Genomic DNA, 13,666 nt, shown 5'->3' with positions numbered 1-13,666 from the left:
AAGTATGTTCCTAACTTGCCTGGCCACATTGCGCTTTGCCCTCAAGCGTGCCAGCCCCTCCCCTCTGCCTGGCAATGCTGAGGGAGAATGCCCTTGTTGATGGCATGGATACTTTGGCATTGGACTGCGGAGGAAGGTGAGGGCGGGGCCCGCACAATGACACACCTGACCCTGCCTGCCAGAGGCACGCACGCTCCCAAATGTGTCATCCATGGCTTGCAAATGACTGCACTGAGGCCCAAGAAGTTAGAGTAGCCAACTACACCATGGGGGTGGGGAGGCAGAGTTGACCCAATGCTGACCAAGGCTTTCTCCTCTTCCACCCCTGCCAGGCCCCAAGGGGCCTGTGAAGGGCAAGGAGAAGGCGAGGGCTGCCAAGGAGGAGAAGAAGAAGAAAATGCAGACCCCCAGCATCAGCCAGGGGTCCGAGCCCCCCGAGAAGAAAAAACCCAAAATTGACGAGCTGAAGGTGGGGATGAGGGTGTGGGCACTGGGGGCCGGAGGCAGCAGGTGCCAGGTCCCTCCTGACCACCTGGCTGGCCCAGGTGTATCCCAAGGAGCTGGAGTCAGAGTTTGACAACTTCGAGGACTGGCTGCACACCTTCAACCTGCTGCGGGGCAAGACCGGGGACGACGAGGACGGCTCCACTGAGGACGAGCGTATTGTGGGCAGGTTCAAGGTCAAGCGAGGAGTGCAGCCCCCTGCCATTGCCCTGGACCTCCCTCCTCATGACCCCGGCAGAGCCCTGTGCCCCACTGGGGCCAGGGAACCTATACCCCGCTGAGCTGCTTATCTCATCACAGGGCTCCCTGTGTGTGTACAAGGTACCGCTCCCAGAGGATGCGTCCCGTGAAGCTGGCTACGACCCCACTTACGGCATGTTCCAGGGCATCCCCAGCAATGACCCCATCAACGTGCTGGTCCGCGTCTACGTGGTTCGGGTGCGATCTCCTACACACACCCAGCACCCCTCCCTGCAAGCCCCTGTGTCTCCCCTCCCACCCACCCCCCGCCCCACCGCCCAGGAAGGAGGGAAGCAACTGCCAACTGAGTGCCCCAGACAGGAGGGCCCTGGGATGTCACCCAGCCTGTCCTCAAGTCATTTTCCTGGCTTCTGCAACCCCATGCCCTTATGCCCCAGTCCTCCGCCAGCACAGCCCCTGCCCAGTCAGCATCCTCTCCACCACCACAGGCCACAGACCTGCACCCGGCTGACATCAACGGCAAAGCCGACCCCTACATCGCTATCCGGCTCGGCAAGACCGACATCCGAGACAAGGAGAACTACATCTCCAAGCAGCTCAACCCTGTCTTTGGGAAGTAAGGCCTCCAGGAGGGGCGGAGGAGGGGTGGCCTTGACTGTCCCTGTCCCAGCCCAGACGTCCCTATTGCCTTTCAACCTCCCTCCTCTGAAACCCTACCTGCCAGGTCCTTCGACATTGAGGCCTCCTTCCCCATGGAGTCCATGCTGACCGTGGCCGTGTACGACTGGGACCTTGTGGGCACTGATGACCTCATCGGGGAGACCAAGATTGACCTGGAGAACCGCTTCTACAGCAAGCACCGGGCCACCTGTGGCATTGCACACACCTACTCCACGTGCGTGGGCACTCTGGGGGTGGCAGGGTAGGGGGTGTGTCTGTTGCCAACCCCTCAAGCTGCTGGAGTTAGGCCTTAGGCCCAGCATCCATACATTGTACAGCCTGGTCAAGTCCCTCGTCTTTGATACTTGGAGTGGGCTGGTGGGGGATGCGGCACAACTGGACCTGGGGACACTGAACCAGATGTGGGAGGGGTCAGTGCTAGCAGCACTGATGTCCCAGGTGGGCCTGGAGCCCGGGGCAGTCCCTGTGGCTATCAGGGGGGCTGCAGCCAGTGTCAACAACTGGGCAGAACCAGCTGCCCCCACCATGGGGGGGACAGTCCTGCCCGACCTGTGTGCTCCCCTCCCCACAGACATGGCTACAACATCTGGCGGGACCCCCTGAAGCCCAGCCAAATTCTGAGCCGCCTCTGCAAAGAGGGCAAGGTGGACGGTCCTCACTTTGGGCCCCCCGGAAGGGTGAAGGTGGCCAACCGCGTCTTCACAGGGCCTTCAGAGATTGAGGACGAGAACGGTGAGGGGGCCTCCCGTGAGGGGGCTTTCTAGGCAGCAAGGGTCCTACCGCTCCCAGGCCTGGGCGTCCTTGGCCCAAACCTGCGCCTTGTGAGCCTCCACTCATGCCCCCCTGCCGCCCTGTGTGTTGCCTCTCTCTCCAACCCCTCCCCTTCTGCAGGGGAGCAGCCCAGGGAGTTAATCCACTTGCCCAAGGTCACATGGCTCGCCCATCCTGTGCCCATGTGACCTGCCCCTTCCAGGGTATCCGGGGGTACTCTGTGCTGAAAACTTGCACCCTTCTGCTCCCACAAGGCCTCCTTGGCCAGCTTCCCCCAGCACAGGAAGCCAAGGAGTCAGATCTCTCTGGGCCCCATGGGGCACACAAAACCTCAGCCAATCTGCTTCTCTTTCTATGCCTCAATTTCCCCAATAGTAACATGAAAGTGGGGTGGACAGGAGGATGGCTGTCTGGCCCTAGCACAAGTCTCCTGATTCTGGGGAGCCCCCGTCAGAGTGGGGAGCCTCTGACCCTGTGCGCCCACAGGTCAGAGGAAGCCCACGGATGAGCACGTGGCGCTGTCTGCCCTGCGGCATTGGGAGGACATCCCGCGAGTGGGTTGTCGCCTGGTGCCAGAGCATGTGGAAACGAGGCCGCTGCTGAACCCCGACAAGCCAGGCATTGAGCAGGTAACCCCTGCCTGGCCAGGGTCTGGGCCCTGGGCTGTTGAAAGTCAGTGCTTCCTGTGCTGGCTCCAAAGAGCCTGAAACGGGCCCTGGTGCTTTCCATTGAGTTCTAGAAAGCCTGTCAGGCCCCTCTCGCTGCCCCCTTGGGGCAACCAGACTCACAGTTGTCTTTGCTGGTGTGAGAAGCACAGCACTGGAGGGTGGGGCGGGAGGAAGGAGGCTGGGTTGTGTCCCCTAGAGTCATGATTGGCTGTCATAGGGATTCTGGGTAGCCAAGGACAGTGTGGGGGGGTCCATGGAGACCTGCTGTCCCCCCCTCTATAGGGCCGCCTAGAGCTGTGGGTGGACATGTTTCCCATGGACATGCCAGCCCCTGGGACACCTCTGGACATCTCTCCCCGGAAGCCCAAGAAGTGAGTGGCCCAGGGCCCCACCCTCTTGCCCACTCCCCACCCAGCCCAGATTTCGTGAAGGATGCTGCGCTGGCCTTTGCCTGAGACCAGTTCCATGGGCCCCAAGCTGTGACCGGCTGGCCTGCTGTGGGAGAAGTGGACTCACTCATCTTTGGAGTTGCAGGGCCTGCTCCCACAGGATCCCCTTAGCAAGGCAGGGGCGCTCCCTGTATTCCCCCTCACACAGATATGCCCCATGTCCATATGCACTCTCTCACACACACACACTCATGCACACACATGCTCCTACACATATACACATGCACACACCCCTCAGCTCCCGGGCCTCCCCTAGGCAGAGGGGTCTCAGGGCCCCATCCCCCCATACTGGCCCTTCATCCGCAAGTCCCTGCAGCTTGTCTGGGTCTCATCTCCCACCCATGGCCCCACCTGCTCAGCAGTCCCATGCCCCCTGCAGGTACGAGCTGCGGGTCATTGTGTGGAACACAGACGAGGTGGTCCTGGAGGACGACGACTTCTTCACGGGGGAGAAGTCCAGTGACATCTTTGTGCGAGGGTAGGTGAGCGGCTGCAGGCTGGGAGGGACTGTGCTCAGTGTGGCACAGCCCTGGGTCTGAAGCCATGATGCCCTGCAGGTGGCTGAAGGGCCAGCAGGAGGACAAGCAGGACACGGATGTGCACTACCACTCACTCACGGGTGAGGGCAACTTCAACTGGCGCTACCTGTTCCCCTTCGACTACCTGGCGGCCGAGGAGAAGATCGTCATCTCCAAGAAGGAGTCCATGTTCTCCTGGGATGAGACCGAGTACAAGATCCCCGCGCGGCTCACGCTGCAGATCTGGGACGCCGACCACTTCTCCGCCGATGACTTCCTGGGTGCAGAGGGGACCAGGGGGCGGGTCAGCTAGGGTGGGGCCAACAAGCCAAAGGTTCTGCCCCGAGGACCCACCTAGCCGTGGCCAGGGCATATATCCTCCGTGTCATCATAGGGTGGGAGTAGTTGGAGGGAGGAGATGACGGGGGTTCCAGGTCCACCAGGGAGGGAGGGGGCAGGCTGGAGCTCAGGCAGCGCCTCGGCTTGCTTCTCCAAAAGCATGATTTCCTCCTGGATTTGACCTCCAGCTATAAGCCTGTGAGGACAGCGAGTCTTAGCAAAGTGGGCACCTTGTCAGGCTGGGCAGGGCAGACCCCAGGAGAAGCATCCAACTGCCCCTTGAAGGGCCTGAACTAAGTGCAGGAGTGAGAGCCCAAGCAGCCAGCCTGGGACAGTGGGGCTGGGGAGCGGGGCAGGAAGGCCAAGGAAACCCAGAGCTAACACTGAAGTCATTGCAGGGGCCATTGAGCTGGACCTGAACCGGTTCCCACGTGGAGCCAAGACAGCCAAGCAGTGTACCATGGAGATGGCCACGGGGGAGGTGGACGTGCCCCTGGTATCCATCTTCAAGCAGAAGCGTGTCAAGGGCTGGTGGCCCCTCCTCGCCCGCAACGAGAATGACGAGTTTGAGCTTACGGTGGGCAGTGGGTGGGGCTAGGCTGCAGTGCCAGGGTGCCCCTCCCATACTTACCTTCCTGCACCTGACCCCGACTCCAGGCCCTGGAACCTGCTTTTCCTCTGCAGGGCAAGGTGGAGGCCGAGCTGCATTTATTGACAGCTGAGGAGGCGGAGAAGAACCCAGTGGGCCTGGCCCGTGGTGAACCTGACCCCCTGGAGAAACCCAAGTGAGTGCCCTGCCCACCTAGCCCCATTGGCTCTGGGGCACTGGGAAAGGAAGGAACAGCCAGAATTTCCATCTTCCTCCTCCTACTCCCAGCCCTTTCTGTGTCTCTTCCTGGCCACAGGCTCATTGGAGGGAACTACCTCCTGCCCCATCCCTCCCCTCTAAAGCAGAGGCCTTCAGGCACAGTGCCTCCCCAGGAAGGCCTCCATCTAGCCACAACAGAGGCTCTCCCTAGTTTTTGCCAAAGGCAGGCAGCTGCATCTGTGGCATTTGGGGCCCCAGCCAGCCCTGACAGCCTGGAAGGTACTGGAAACTCCACCGTGGAGCCAAAAGGGGCATCCCATAGCCATGATCTCCCCCTGCCATGGGGTGGCTACTCAGCCTCCATCCTTGCTACAGGCTTCCTCTGCTCTTCCCCCCTCTCCAGCCAGGCCAGTCCAGGCTGTAGCTGGCTCTTGAGACTCCTCGAGGATGCTACTATCATGGCACACAGGCCATTGGCTGCACCTCAGTTGCTCCCCCTGTAGCCGGCCTTGGTCCTCTGCTCCGTACCTGGCTCCCAGGGCTAGAAGATGCTTGCTTTCTGGGCCTCCAGAGTTTGCTACCTTCCCTCCTCTCTGCTATCTTGGGACCAATGGCTGGGCGGCACATGGGCACACACACACACACATATACACATGTGGGCACCCATCAACATATAGCTAAGCACACGCATCAGCACATGTGTATGGAAGCACATACACACGTTTCAAGATTGAATCACAGATTCCCAGAACTGGAAGTGACTATCTTACATTTTTACTTCCCCACCCAGAGAGGGGAAGCAGCCCAATCACAATCTCCCAGCAAATGGAAGCAGAGCTGGGCCTCCAGTGCCAGGTCCCAAGCCGTCAGCCCAGCACTCTTTGTACTCCACCACACCCTTGCCCAGCCACCTGCCTCACAGACTCTAACCCAGTTCCACCGGCAGAACCATGCTGAAAGAGAGGGAATGGGTTGGGCTGGGATAGAACCATGTTGAGACATGGAGAAGGAAAGGATTGGGCTGGAATCCACCAAGAGTCCTGACAAGACTCCACACAGCGGGAAACCTCCCAGTACACAGGGTTCCATTTGATTCCCACCTTTGGTAGCCACTGGGTGCTGGCACCCACATGTACCCTGAGCTTCACCCACACCAGCTCATGAACCTCATTAAGCCCAGCACTCACCTCACAGTTCCCCCTGCAGGAAATCCAGCCCAAGGAGTGGCCCATGTCCTCCAGGAGGGGGTGGGGCACACTAGGCATCTGACCTTGTATGGAGCCCATTATCTTTGTAACTCACATGACAAACAGGAAAGGCTGGCCAGCAGGAGCAGAGCCACACCCTGACAGTAACAGGAGTCTGTGCTGGCAGGGGATGTGACCACCAGAGTGCTGAGGACCTTAGCAGGCCTTGCTGGGGTCACAGGCTCATCAAAAAGGAAGAGGTTGAACAAGTGCACCCTTCCTGGGGAACATGGGCCACTGGACCTTATGCCATGCACTGCCACGAGCACCTGCTTTTTAATGACCCACAGTGCTGACTGCCTGTGCCTGTCCACCTGCGTTCACATGCAGCCATTCAGGCCCAGGGAGGGGAGAAAACATGAGAGCTCCTGCAGGGGAGCAGGGTTTTGTAAACAGCAAGTCAGGTGCTTGGAAACAGACTTGATTCTGGGCTCCACACACATACAGCTTTAAAGGTGTGGGAGGATGGTGGCATGTGTGTCCCAAGGCTGCGCGCTGCCTGATCAGCCCCTCCCGCCGCCCTGCAGCCGGCCTGACACGGCCTTCGTGTGGTTCCTCAACCCGCTCAAGTCCATTAAGTACCTCATCTGCACCCGCTACAAGTGGCTCATCGTCAAGATCGTGCTGGCACTGCTGGGGTTGCTGATGCTGGCGCTGTTCCTCTACAGCATGCCCGGCTACATGGTCAAGAAGCTGCTGGGGGCCTAAGGGCCCCATGCCCACTCCCTTTGCCCTTCTTGTGGCCTGAACTTCCCCTTCTGCCCTGGGGAGCCCCCCATTGAGGAGTGGGAGTGCGACCAAGTCACCCTTCCAACCCCAGTCAGCACCTGCTGTCCTAATGGTCCCTCCCATCCCTGCCCAGGGGGTGGGGAGCATGGGGATAGGGTGGGACCCCAGAGCAATGTCCTCCTGCTCCATCTTGCTCGGGCACCACCCTCCTATGGGCCCTGGACTGGTCCCACAAAAAGCCTCTCCAAATCCATCCTATCTTTCCAGAGTCTGGGATTAAAGCTTTAAAAAAATTCACCAAGGGTCCCAGGCTCAGGTATGGGGAGCAAAAGCATCAGAATCTTTGTCCCACAACCATGAGCCTGGCCCTGTCCCCAAGCGACGAGGAGGCTGCCCTGATGTCCCCACCCCAGCCCTGGGTTTCTCTTCCTAAGGCAGCCTTCCAGCAGGTGCACCATACAAACCCTATCCCTGGTCGGTTTCAGTCGCTTCCCAGAGCTCCTTCTGCCAAGGCAGGAACTCCCACCCCAAGTGCTGCCCTCGGCCTGCTCATGGGCTTCTGTGGCCTGTCCTTGCTGTCTTGAGTGTGATCTGTCTCATAATAAAAGAAACCAAACTCTGGCAAGGCAGCCTTGGTCTGACAGAGTGCAGGGTTGGCAGATCTGGTTTGGTAAACTCAGTACCAGCTGTTGGTGGCCTCTCCAGGCTGCCCAGAAGAGAATCCTCACTCTGAAGCCCAGGGGTCCCACTCGGTATCAACAGCATCCTTCAAGCCTAAGACCCCACAGAGGCTCTACAGCATCAGCTTCCAGTGCGGAAACCAAGCAAGACAGGAAGGGGTCCTTCAGCCCTGGCCTTGGACTCCATCTCAGATCATGGGCAACCTGAACCTGGGAACCAAGTGCACAATGACATGGGTGGGGCAGGGGACAATCCCACACTCCCGCCCTGCCCCATGTCACTGGACCAGCTTCTTGACACAGATTCAGCCACAACTTTAAAAAGACTTTAATCACAAAATCACAACTGCAGGGTAGGTGTAACACAAGCCTCATATGGCCCTGCTCTGATGGGCTGGTAAAGATAGCTCTGGACCATCCAGAGGGTGGGCCTGGGCATCATGCCCTGGGAGTAGGGGCAGGTGCCAGCCCCGGTGCCAGCCCTGATGTCTCAGCCTGTGCAGGTCGGCTACTACTTTGTGGGTACCCGGAACACCTGGGTCGGAGGGACCTGCAGCTCAGAGTTGATCTAGAAAAACAAGAGTGAAAAGTCAGCACTCCAGGGCCCTCCTGTGTGGCCAGCTGGCTCCCCACGTGCCACCTCTCCTGTCTCCTTCCCAAGCTAAGCACCAAACATGGGTGCCTGTCCCGTGCCTGCTCCAGTGGCATTCCCCATTCTCCCCTCAAGCCTGCCCCCTTCCCACCTCACCTGCCCAGCCAGCACACCTCAGACTGAGAGCCTGGGAGGTGGAATGGGAGAGGCCCAACTCAGGACCATCCCTAGGCCTCTGTGTGTCCTCTCTCTTGTCTGTGAAATGGAGAGTGAGGTAGACAACCTCTACCCCATGGAAGAAGGAGATTACACATGGCAGGTTCCATGAACCGCAAAGTTGTTTAGAGACCCGTGGTCCCAGAGGGGTGATGACACCAAAGCCATGAGCCCCCAGGGCACACAGTCATAGCCCCACTGCTCTGGGGTGGGGAGAGAGGGACTCCAGGCAACATCTGCTAGCCTGCTAGTCACACCCACTAGGTGCCCCGACTTGTTGAGCAGTAGCCCCTATCTCCTGCCCATCTGCACCTGTGCATTGAGGTATTGTCGCAACAGCTGCTGCAGCTCCGCATTCTGCTTCTCCAGAGACTGGTTTTCCAGCAGCAGCTTTGCCCTCTGGGTGAGGACGAGGCTTTGGGGAAGAAGAATAGGGTCAGGGGCCTATGGAATCATCCCTTGTCCCTTCACCCAGCCACCTGCTGAGCCAGGCCAGCAAGGGCAGGGCCAAAGGTTGCCCACCCTGCACCAACTGCCAAGGGGGGTTTTTCTCTCCCTGACTTCATCAGGCAGGTGGGTAGTCCATGTGGCTGCTGCCTGGAGCAGGATAGCCCCTCTGCTTGCCTGCCCCCACTGGGGACCTGCCACACACACTCACTGATATTTCTCCAGAGCCACGTAGAGCGCATCCCACAGGTTCTGCTTGGCAGCGGGAATGACAGTCGCCAACGCCTGCCAGTAAGCTGAATCTTCAGAGTCATCACGCATGTCCTTCAGCATCCTCCGTGGCAGCCGAGTGTCCCTGGAGGTCAACAGCACTGGTGCCACCATCACCACCACTCTCCTGCCACTCTCGCACCCCCATGTAGTGACAGTCACAGAGCTCAGTCACATACTCGTTGCTTTTCCACCTGTCGCTGTCCCATTCATCTGTCTGGGTCTCACAGATCATGGCAATGGCAGACTCTAGGAAAGTACACGCCCCCTGACTCCAGGTGCCACTGTCCCTTTTGTGGAAGCTCCTTTCTCCTGGTTAGTTTACCGCCCCAAACTTGGCAACTCATTACTTCGCGCATTTCCTTCACACATGGCAGGTTACCTGAGCCGCTTCCTCAGCAGCTCTCAAATGTTGTCATCTTCTCTGTGATGCCCTCAACTCAGGACATTGTCACCTCTCACCTGGACAAGTCTCCCGATGGCTCTCCCTAACTCAGCACCTTCTCTCTCTCTCTCTCTCTCTCTCTCTCTCTCTCACACACACACACACACACACACCTGCCAACAGGATTTTTCTAAAAGGTAACCTCTAGCCAGGGTCCCCGGCTGCTCCAAACCCCAGCCCAGCAGTAGAGATGGGGATGGCAGACGCAGGTGGCAAGCAAGGTGCTCTCACAACTGGCTAGTTCCCCACCAGATGACCCTGCCTCCCAGACCCGTGACTCGGTGGCCATCCTGCACGAGCCAGCCATGCCTCCCCTTGGGCCTTTACATGCTGGGAGACCCTTTGCCCTACCAACCCACCCGGCAGCACCCAGTTCCTGAGCTGTCTCCTTCCAGAACCCTTGCTGCTGCACCAGATGGAGACGGTCACTTGCCCAGGAATCATGCTACACCTGGTGCTGCACCTTGACCGCTGTCATGGCCAGGTGTCACGCCCAGGATGCCTGTACATGGCACACCCAGGAAATACTTGCTGAATGATGTGAAGAAAGTGCCAATCACCCCCACAGCCCATTTCTTTCTTATGTCCAATGGTCCTTCCAGTTCTACTCTTGGACACTCATTTCCTGGTCCCTCAGCTCTCTCACTCAGCAGTCCCTTGCCCTCTCACTGCCCATTGCCAGGCTCCCAGCCTGCCCAGCTCACCCGCTCCAGTATCACAGCCCACCTGGGCTTCCTCAGACCCATGACGAAGGCCTCCAGCACCTTGAGCACTTCATTGGGGTGGATGAGCTTGGGGGAAGGCGGGCTCTCCTTCTCTCTCTGCTCCCCTTCCACCAGGCTCTCCTCCCCCTCCAGCGCTGTCTGCTCAGCCTCTTCCCCCTTCTCCTTCTCTTCTTCTTCCTCCTCCTCGGCCAATGCCAGGTTCACATGCTCTGCCCCTGACAGCCAGCTCAGCTGCTCCAGCATTGACACCATGCTTGTACGGTCCTCATTCACTTGGTCCGGGAGGGTGATCTAGAGAAGGGAGCCCAGACACTGTGGTTAGGGACACACCAGCACATACAGCCACCGAGCATGGCGGGAAAGCAAAGCACAGGGTGAAACTTCCAGAAACTTTGCCAAAGCAGACGTTTACCCTTGGACATGAGTATGGAGACTAACACAGGGGAAGGAAGTGGGAGGCACACGGTGGGTGAGGGGCTTCTGAACAGTGCCAGGGTGCCCGTCCCACGTTGGGGTCCCAGGAGTGCTTTTCAGTGATTGTTCTCAAAGTTTTATAAATACCACTCAGATCGTAATACAAAATTAATTTTGTTGTCGATTCTCGATTTAGAAAAGACTGCTTCCTACTCCTGTCTTGAAGTTTGTCCAGTTTACTTTCGGGGATCAGGCAAATGTTCCTAAGTTGCTCTCATCCCATGTCCCTGGGCATCGAGACAGAAAACTACACACCCCACTTTGTGGCCTTGCAGCTCCTGCTACACCAGGCCTGCGCTGCACATGCAGCTCTGCACTCAACTCGGTTCCCCTGTCGATAAACGGAGGGGTCCTTCTTCCACACTAGTACATTAAGGATACCTTGGTTTTCACAGTCACCCAGCACCCCACTGTGCAGGTGCACGGCATGCCAGCTCCTTGACCACAGCTGTCTAGCTTGTTCTCGACCTTCTGCCATGTCAAACCACGCCACAGCGAGGAAGGTCATCCACACGTCAGCTAAGTGCACTGAGATGCAGCCACAGGAAAAGGGCCAAAGGGCAGGTGCAGGGGAGAGGGCATACGCTTCTGCAGTTAACGTGCTCGGCGGAGGTTACAAGTGACAGGCCCGTCAGGAACATCTCACTCTGCTTGTTTCTAGCACCTCAGTCATCTTCCTGATGTGGGGAGGTGAGGCAGGGAGTGAGTCACCCAGGGGAGCTGCAAGTTGTGACTAATTCTGCATTGTGGCATCAGTCCTTTCACCTGCCGGCTTTGATAGGCCCAACTTCCCGGGATACACCTGTGCCTCAACTAGGACCAGAAAGGGAGAGATGCTGTGATGACCGCAGAGATGTGAAATCCCATAAGGAGGTGCTACCTTCCAGGACAAACTTACAGTGGGGGAGGGACATGTCTATCCTTGGCCTTGGTCTTTCCTCTCTCCCCAGGGGCTACACCCTGGGCTGCTCCCGGCAGGTGCCACTCACCCAGGGCGGCCCCCACTCACATGGGAAATGTTCACTGTCCCTGTGAAGGAACCCCTTTTCTCACTGGTGCACTATATTAGGTCGCCACTTTGCACTTGTGTCTCTTGGTAGTGGAGGGGAGACAGGCCTGGGGTGAAGATTAAGACACAGAAGCTGGCAGACTGGCAGGCTGACAACCTGGCAGGTGGGGGAAAAAACGGAATGTGGGCAGCTTTGGTTTAAAATGCTTCTCTTCTGATAAGGGAACCCGATTACCTTTCTGTATTGCCTCTTTTAAGACGTGTTTATTCTTCCCTATCATGCACTGTAATGAATTCTTGGTCATTTTCATATTGATTTACAGGAGCTTTTTATATAGCAAGGAAACTAGCCCTGAACTGAGAGTCCAAAATACTCATTTCACCAGATGGCATTTGCCTCCTGAGTGTGCTCATCGGGACTGGGCTCTGCAGAACGTCTTCGGGTGTCACTGGTACATCTTTCTTGTTTTCCTTCATGGCTTTCGGTTTTGTTCACCTATCAGCTCCTCCTGGAGACACATCGGGATACTCACGCTGAGGCTAGCAATCCTGAGAACAAGTGTGTGAAATGCCAATTTTGCTTTTCAGATTAAAACTTAACATTCACATTGCCAGTACAGTAACTTCTTCTGAATGGCCGACGTGGCTTACAGTGGAGAAGGGAGCGGCAAATGGACCTGCTATGCAGGGGACATGGTGGGATCAGGTGTACAGGAAGTGACCTCACAGTGCCTTCTACTGACCTCCTGGGTGGGCCTCTGAACACCAAAGCATCTCACCTGCCCCTGCCCCCTGCTCTTTTCTTTGCGAACAGAGAAAGTCAGAACAACAACAGGAAAGTCGCATTTGCTATCCTTACCATGAGATGCCCCACTTCCCCCTACCCACACTTCTCCAGAAGGACCCTTCCAAGTCAGCCACACCCCCAAGGGCTCTCCCATTGACTGAGGATTCCTCACCTGGCTGGAGGACAGGTGCTCAGCCCGGTACTTGAGGAAGAAGTGCACCAGCTTGTACAGATCGTCTTCACTTTCGATTCCCAGGGCCTGCAGAAGAAATGGCATCTGGGGTTCTGAGGCCTTGGGCCCGGGATGCTAGAAGCAGCAGAAGTCTGGTGTGTCCCCATCAGTGACCTTAAAGCTGCCACAGCCCTCATCCCAGGTAGGGAGCAGGATGGGGAAGGGGGCCCACCACACTGACAATAAATGTGGGGAATGTGAGGAGGCTAAGGGAAGCAGCACTCATGCCTGAGTTTAGGGGTATAAGGAAGGAGCCCCATAATGAAAGCTGGGCACAAGGGAGAGCTGGCAGGTGGAACAGGATCATGGACAGGCCATCTCCCAATGACACGGCCAATGGCTGTGTGGCACAGAGCCCGGCCACTCCCTGGGAGACCCTTGTTGGCTCCCATGTTGAGACACATGTGGGGGTGATTCCCTGGGACCCCTTGCACTCACTGAAAAGATGGCGTCCAACCGCAGCAGGTAGCATTCCGTCGTCTCCAGAGGTAGTAATAGGCTCATCAGCTTGCTCTCAATGAGGAAACCCTGGGGAGGCATGGGAAAGCCAGACTTCCAGGAGGCAGTTGTACCTACACCTGTTTCTTGGCGCAGACTCTCAGGAAGGGAGGGGGGCCCTGTGCAGCCCATGCTGGAACAAGTCCAGACTGGCTCCACTTCAAGAAAGGCACCAACTTCTCTCACTCACCTGCCACTGGGCATGCACCTAGGCACCCCTTAGCAGTCCAAGTCTGAGCAAGTAACAGGTTCCCAGCCCCCCAGATGCTACAGTTCACAGCAGTGGGTAGCAAGCAGAGGAGACCACAGCTCAAAGGGATGTGGACACGCCATATCAGAGCACTGTGCATAGGAAGTGTAGGACTTGGGTACCTGT

At 57.7% G+C, this 13,666-nt stretch overlaps 2 protein-coding genes across 5 annotated transcripts in view; one reads left to right on the top strand and one right to left on the bottom strand.

Annotated features, from left to right (window-relative positions):
- OTOF (otoferlin) overlaps positions 1-6,972 on the top strand; it is a 75,751-nt gene extending 68,779 nt beyond the window's left edge. For 2 of the 3 annotated variants that reach the window (XM_040993951.1, XM_040993950.1), the window contains 13 exons: positions 333-469; positions 546-680; positions 805-942; positions 1,194-1,321; positions 1,430-1,600; positions 1,958-2,118; positions 2,644-2,786; positions 3,108-3,196; positions 3,654-3,752; positions 3,832-4,073; positions 4,530-4,708; positions 4,816-4,916; positions 6,714-6,894. In XM_040993951.1, coding sequence (XP_040849885.1) covers positions 333-469; positions 546-680; positions 805-942; positions 1,194-1,321; positions 1,430-1,600; positions 1,958-2,118; positions 2,644-2,786; positions 3,108-3,196; positions 3,654-3,752; positions 3,832-4,073; positions 4,530-4,708; positions 4,816-4,916; positions 6,714-6,894 — 1,904 coding nt within the window. Of the gene's footprint in view, positions 1-332; positions 470-545; positions 681-804; positions 943-1,193; positions 1,322-1,429; positions 1,601-1,957; positions 2,119-2,643; positions 2,787-3,107; positions 3,197-3,653; positions 3,753-3,831; positions 4,074-4,529; positions 4,709-4,815; positions 4,917-6,713 lie in introns of all 3 variants that reach the window. The other variant, XM_040993949.1, reaches the window with a different exon arrangement.
- Positions 6,973-8,046: 1,074 nt separating this feature from the next.
- Positions 8,047-13,666, bottom strand: part of DRC1 (dynein regulatory complex subunit 1) — a 37,467-nt gene continuing 31,847 nt past the window's right edge. Inside the window, exons 12-17 of one of the 2 annotated variants that reach the window (XM_040993947.1) lie at positions 13,231-13,320; positions 12,733-12,819; positions 10,292-10,581; positions 9,062-9,205; positions 8,716-8,818; positions 8,047-8,163 (exon numbers count right to left, since the gene is read on the bottom strand). In XM_040993947.1, the coding sequence (XP_040849881.1) occupies positions 8,107-8,163; positions 8,716-8,818; positions 9,062-9,205; positions 10,292-10,581; positions 12,733-12,819; positions 13,231-13,320 (771 nt within the window). In that variant the 3' untranslated portion in view covers positions 8,047-8,106. The remainder of the gene's footprint in view (positions 8,164-8,715; positions 8,819-9,061; positions 9,206-10,291; positions 10,582-12,732; positions 12,820-13,230; positions 13,321-13,666) is intronic. The other variant, XM_040993948.1, reaches the window with a different exon arrangement.

The sequence above is a fragment of the Ochotona curzoniae genome, unplaced genomic scaffold, assembly GCF_017591425.1.
Source record: "Ochotona curzoniae isolate NIBS_2020 unplaced genomic scaffold, NIBS_Ocur_1.0 contig_883, whole genome shotgun sequence".
Classification (NCBI taxonomy): Eukaryota; Metazoa; Chordata; class Mammalia; order Lagomorpha; family Ochotonidae; genus Ochotona; species Ochotona curzoniae.
The sequence above is the reverse complement of the archived record's forward strand: the minus strand, read 5'-3'. Positions and strand labels throughout refer to the sequence as shown.